At 41.8% G+C, this 6,000-nt stretch overlaps 1 protein-coding gene across 1 annotated transcript in view; it reads left to right on the top strand.

The window, feature by feature from the left end:
- The first annotated feature begins 478 nt into the window (after window positions 1–478).
- Window positions 479–6,000, top strand: part of ZPLD1 (zona pellucida like domain containing 1) — a 169,493-nt gene continuing 163,971 nt past the window's right edge. The window contains exons 1-2 of the mRNA XM_065740861.1: window positions 479–526; window positions 2,032–2,125. Of these exons, the coding sequence (XP_065596933.1) occupies window positions 479–526; window positions 2,032–2,125 (142 nt within the window). The remainder of the gene's footprint in view (window positions 527–2,031; window positions 2,126–6,000) is intronic.

Genomic DNA, 6,000 nt, shown 5'->3' with positions numbered 1-6,000 from the left:
CTGCTCAGGTAAGAGTGTAGTGGGATTGCAGGAGGTGTGGGTCTGTGGAAGAACTTCCCTGCAGGGGAGAGCAGAGTAGATGAGCACTCTTCAGCTGCAGGAGTGGTGACTGATAGCAGATACCACAGGCCTGTGCTGTTGTCAGGCCAGAGAAACTGGACTGGAATTAGCTGTTCAATGCCTGTTCCATTGTAAAAGATCTACAGGCTGTTAATGAAGATATCAAGAGCACAACAGACAAGAGGATGTGATTATTTCATGTGAAAAGCGTAGAAGTAAGACATGACGTGGGGAGGGGCTGGGTGCATATTTAGAAAGCAAACCTCCGGAGGATTAGCAAACAGATGAACCATGTCAGTTAGTCCTCCCTGTGGTGAAGGGTGCTGGCAGAGTGCTTGATGATGTTCTGTAGTATCATACAGTCTTATCCTGCTCTTAAATCTCCCCTGGGATTTTCCTAATGGTCACACTCGCAGATATGACGCTGGAGAAAATTGTGTCCTTTCTCCAAGTCATTGCAGATAAGGTCCTTAGTGATTGTCTCCCAGCTTCAGCCTGTTTTCCATTGATTCCAGTTGCACCTTTGTGAGAGGAGCATCTGGGAAATCCTTCTTATGATATCTGAGTGCTTCAAGGGAGGGACAACAGATTGTTTGGTCTGCTCCTGCTCTGTGCAGGAAGTGGTCCCTGGAGGCCCTCAAAAATAGCTTCTTGTGCTGAGAAACGACAGAAAGAAGAGGCTATGTATTGTTTAGTAGTTAAGAGTACAAAATGATGATGGAGAGTGGAAGTAGGACTGAACTTCTATTAGGCTACGTGAAGATGAAATGGTACCCATTTAGATGAGCAACTATTTGGGCTGAGACTGTACTGGATATGCTATCAATCTGAATATGCCTATTACTGCTAGTAAAATTGGCTCTTTTTTTCTCTGAGGAGCCAAACTGTAAGCTTTCTGTATTTTTATCTTCTTTATAAAAGATGATTACAAAGGAAAAATGTGCTGATGAGATTTGGTCCTTCACATCAGCCCAATCTGCCTGCCTGGCACTCCTTTTTGGGTGTTGTTAACTGAGTCATCTAACCAAAGGGATAGAAGCAGCTTGGGCTTCTTAGAGCGGCGGAGTGAGAGCATGCACTCTATCTTTGCTTATGCATAAAATAGGTGCTGCTGGTGAGAAGCTTTTAACAAGTGGGGGCTGTTCTTTCAAGGGATATTTGTGCTGTTGATTTGTTAAGTATCCTTGAGGGCACCCCACGTTTAAAAAATAAATAAATACAAAAATCCCGAGGGGAGACAGAAGTGTTTGGAACAAATTTAATCTGCACAGAGTCTAATTCATTGTCTTGAGGTCAGTAGGTAATTTCACAAGAAAGCTTCCTCACCTCAAGTATAACTGACTCATTTATCTGTCCTATAGTATTGCTAAGCTCTGACGTATCTGATGCGACATGAATAGTTATTTGAAACCATCCTTTTCTTTCTTTTACTGAAGGGCAAGTGATGTTAAATATTTAGTAGGCCAGTAGTGTTTACCTGAAAACCTTTGGTGCTGGGAAAGTGCAGAATTACTTTTATTGACTTGGATGCAGGTGTGCCGTTTGTTTCTATAGTTACAATAGAGGCAAAAGAAACTCTGGCTTTGGTCTGAATAGGGATCTTAAGACGTAGGGAGCTTTGTTCCCAGGATGTTTCTGATTTGTTTGTCTAAGTAAGCCAAACCTCAGGAACGAGTTGCTTTTTGATTTTTGTGGACTACTGATCTGGCTGGAGCTGTGGAAGGTGGCAATTCATGATTTACAAGAAATGCATTCTGCTTCTGGGGATGGAAAAAATACATTTCCCACATTCATTGCTCATTTTATATTTTTATCAGAAAAAGAAAACATGTCCAGGAAGTGCATTCTTAGAGAGGTTGGGTGTGGTGGAAGAGACTTCAAACATATAACACGAAGTGCTTGTTCTTCTCGCCTGACTGTTTGCTTATCTGTTTGCCTTTCTTTAAAAAACATAAATGCTCTCCTCTGTAGGATGATCCAAGTGCCCTAAAAACGGAAGCTCAAGAACAGGTTCCTGAAATCAAATATCTGACAAAAGTTGATCAGATCTTTCAGAGCATTCAAAGTAAGTTCTCCCATTGTCCTGCTATACTACCTTTTTTGAGTGTTTGGTGGTGGTGTTGGTCCTAGCTACTGATGATTTGTTCATCCTACTTCACATCAGGATGGTTAATATCAGCCAGCATCGTGACACTGCTGCCTGTTACATCTTTTGAATTAGGACAAGGACTGGCATTGCCAGTGATAAGAGTGGACCTATGTTTGGTTTTAGAGAGGCAAGTGGCACCCCTGTTAGTCAGAGAACCTTCCAGCCAAGTGTCCTGCTTCCCTTCCCCAGTGTCTGTAGGGCTGAGTGAAGGCTTGCCTTATTGTATTCCTCCAGTTTGAGAGGAGGATTCTCTTAGAACCTTAGAACTTTATCCAGAAAATGATATGCTAATCTGAGAAGAGAAAGGTTTAGTTTGCTCAAGGGATGGACTCGCTGATACTGTTGCCTCTAAAAGAGTCAGAACTAACCCCTAATTGAAGTAGTTTGAAGCTAGCCTTAATACGTGGGAATGCTAATCTGTAGACAAAGTTCACGTGGCTGGCTGTGTTTCCTGACAAAATTTACCCAGTCTTGTTGACTAATGCACCCCTGTCAAATCTTAGTGTTTTATTTTTGTTCATTGATTCTCAGATTAGCCCACTGTTAGCAAAAACTCAAGACCACACTGGATGAAATTGGGAACCACAGTAGTGTAGAGATGCTATGTGAGGTTGTCTCTTTTCAAATGCTTTGACTTGGGGATTTGCTTCATCCTCAGGGCCCTATCTTGGTTTTGTGGGAGAAAGGTGATATATCTGGGCCTGTGTTTGTCTAGTGTGTATTTTCAGTTCTTAGAATTGATTAAGAAGATGACTCAGTAACTCTTTGGGTTTCACTTAGTAAAACTTCCTCTTGTCTCTGAAAAATTTATTTAAGCTATTTAGAGAGAATAGATTGGTTAATGCAGCAACCACACTTGACTTGTGTTTTTTCTTTTAGTTTCTGGTAAAATATCTCCCCTCTCCTGCTAGTCAGAGCACCTGAGGGATGATGAAGGCAGTGATTTTGACTTAAGACTAGGAGCCCATTTCTTCTGTAAACTTGCCTAGGCTGTGATTTGGACTGACAATGGGTCTTGGTGAAATATTTACATGGATGTAATGCAGGGATGTTTTCATGTATGCTTAATGTTATGTTTATAGCATCTGTTCAGATGGTCTCAGTCAAGTACGTATAGTTCACGGTATCAAGTGCTGCCTGGGATTGATTTTTAGGTCCTAACTGAATGATCTCACTGCCAGTGCTGAGCTCTCTCCATTGACTTAGTCTTTGAAAGAATCAGAGCTTGCTTCATCTCAGTCTGTGTCTCCTTGGGATGGCATTCAGTTGTTGCATGTATGTCCCTTGGGGTCTTTCTGGAAAGGGCCAGAGTTGCCTAGGTCTAAGAGAGACAATCACTTCATAGATGTCAAGCTCAGGTTTACCATAAAATTAACAAGAAGAGTGGGACTACATAAACACTGCAGTTTGTGGCTGACCAATAAACTTTGCTGAACCAGGCAGGTACATCTTGTTATCCTCAGACTGACCGCAGGCCTTTTCTCAACAACGTTAATTCCACTAGAAACAACCCAGTAAGTGATGCCCATACATTTGGGATTCTTGTAAGAAGAATTGGAAATATGAGGTCACAGCAATGAAAGATTTTGAGAGAAGAGGTGCTTAGAGTGCTACCTGTGACTTGTCCTCTGCACTTGGTTGCAGTTGGGTGTAGCATGGAGGAGTAAGAATGGGGTCACCAGTGGCAGTCCACTAGCATACATCTTGAGAACGATTTTTGGAAGCAACTGGAAGAAAAGCAGTGGATATAGCAGCATGAGATTATCATCATTCATCAGTAGGTTTCCAGGTGGCTTCAAAGTGCAGTCAGATGCTTATCCTATCACCTAGATAAGAAACCAGAAGTAGAGAGAAGCAGCTTGCCTAAAGATACTGAGAGAACCACAAGAACCTCATCTAAAGCCAGTGAAAGCTTGCAATTATTCCCACAGTTGCCTGCTCTTTCAAAATGTATTGAATAGCACAGTGAGCAATGGCTGATCTGTCAGTCATTCATGACCTTTTCTGAGTAATTCATGTTCAGTTCATGTGGTGCCAGTGTGAGTTCTCCACTCGCTTTGAGAGGCCTTGCCTGTAGTATGGCTGGGATTAGCAGACAGTTTGAATCAGCCACTGGTCGAAAGCTCAGGAGGGAGATGCAAACTTCTTCCAGAAAAAAATTCATCTTGTTAAATCCAAGTTGCTGGAACATGAAAAAAATAAGCAGACCGGGACCAGGAAAAAATAGACTGAAGCAAATGCAGTGTGCAACAAATGCAGAGGACTCTGAGCTTTACCCATGCCTCTCATTGCTGCATTTTGTGAATGCTGGAGCTAGAATTGTGAAAGCCTTTTTTCTTAGGTAAGGTTAAATCATTTATTTGGACATTGCACTGCAGAAGGATATTGAGTTGCTCGAGTGTGTGCAGAGAAGGGCAATGAAGCTGATGAAGAGACTAGAAAACAAGGCAGGAGGAACAGCTGAAGGAACCGGGATTGTTTAGTCTGCAAAAGAGGAGGCTCAGGGAAGACCTTATCACTCTCCACAACTGCCTGAAAGAGGCTGCAGCAAGGTGGGAATTGGTCTCTTCGCAAGTGACAAGTGACAGGATGCAAGGACATGGCCTCCAGTTCATTACACCAGAGGAGGTTTGGACTAGGTATTAGGAAGAATTTCTCCATGGAAAGGGTGGATAGGCTGCTGCCTGGGGAAACTGTGAGTCACCATCCCAGGAGGTGTTTAAGAGATTGCTGGATGCTGCACTAGGACGTGGTTTAGTGGCGGATTTGTGGTGTGACGTGGATGGTTGGACTTGCTGATTTTCAAGATCTCTTCCAGCTTATATGTTTCTATGATTTTAAAAAGCTGATCACAAACATGGTTTTAGTCACTGATGTATTTCTTAGAAAAGAATGGAGATGATTCAACCAGAAATAAACATTTGTTTTGCTGATAGGAGTTTTTAAAGGTGCTTAAAACATTGCCACGAACATTGTGACAGCTGTATAAGTTTCCCCTTTGGGGTAGGGGTGGCAAGATTCAGCTCAGGGTGTGATTGACTCACTAAGAGATTGGGACTGGTGCTTAGGATAGACAGAACTCTTTTAACAAAAATAATTAGCGATAAATAAAATAAGTGTCTTTAACAGTCATCAGGAAGGAGAGGATGCCATACTACCTAGAATGTGCCGCTTTTATCCATCTCTGTCCTTGCCCCTGGCCCTAGTCACAGGTTGGTAGAGTTCTTCAAACTTTCTCACGTATGTCTGAAGAAGAAAAATGCATATGTAGAGTAAGTTTAGAATATGGATCAATTTATTTTTGTACTCTGTAAGAGAATTGTATGTATGTATGCATGCAAAATCTAAGTATGTAAAATGTATTGTGTGGGAGTGCATAAGGCAGCAAAACTCTTTCAAGAAGATTAATCTTTTAATCCAGGTTTACTTCATTACTTCAGAAGTTTTTAAGTTCTTTTGTTAAAAATAGAAACTTTTCCCATACTATTCCCTTGAATTTGCAAATGGAATACACTAGTAAAAACCTGTAGCAAAATAACAAAGCTCTATGTGGAATGAAGTCAGGTTTTTAATGGTTTTCTGTCCTGAGAATGAACGCCAACGTAGACTCTCCCATGCCTGACAAAGATGAAGAATGTCCTTTATGGTTGGTGAGGACCCTCGTGTGCTCCATTTCCCTTTTGACTGTATTTCTCTCCATAAATAGAGTAAGCCTGTGTGAGTTGGTAAACCTTGCTGTCTCTTCTCTCTGCTTCAGTGAGGAGGAAGGAGGACACCAGAAAAGGAGGTTT

The sequence above is a fragment of the Cyrtonyx montezumae genome, unplaced genomic scaffold (assembly GCF_038088225.1).
Source record: "Cyrtonyx montezumae isolate F1298 unplaced genomic scaffold, pur_monq_1.0 scaffold_3, whole genome shotgun sequence".
Taxonomy (NCBI): domain Eukaryota; kingdom Metazoa; phylum Chordata; class Aves; order Galliformes; family Odontophoridae; genus Cyrtonyx; species Cyrtonyx montezumae.
Note: the sequence above shows the minus strand (reverse complement) of the source record. Positions and strands in the feature narration are given on the sequence as shown.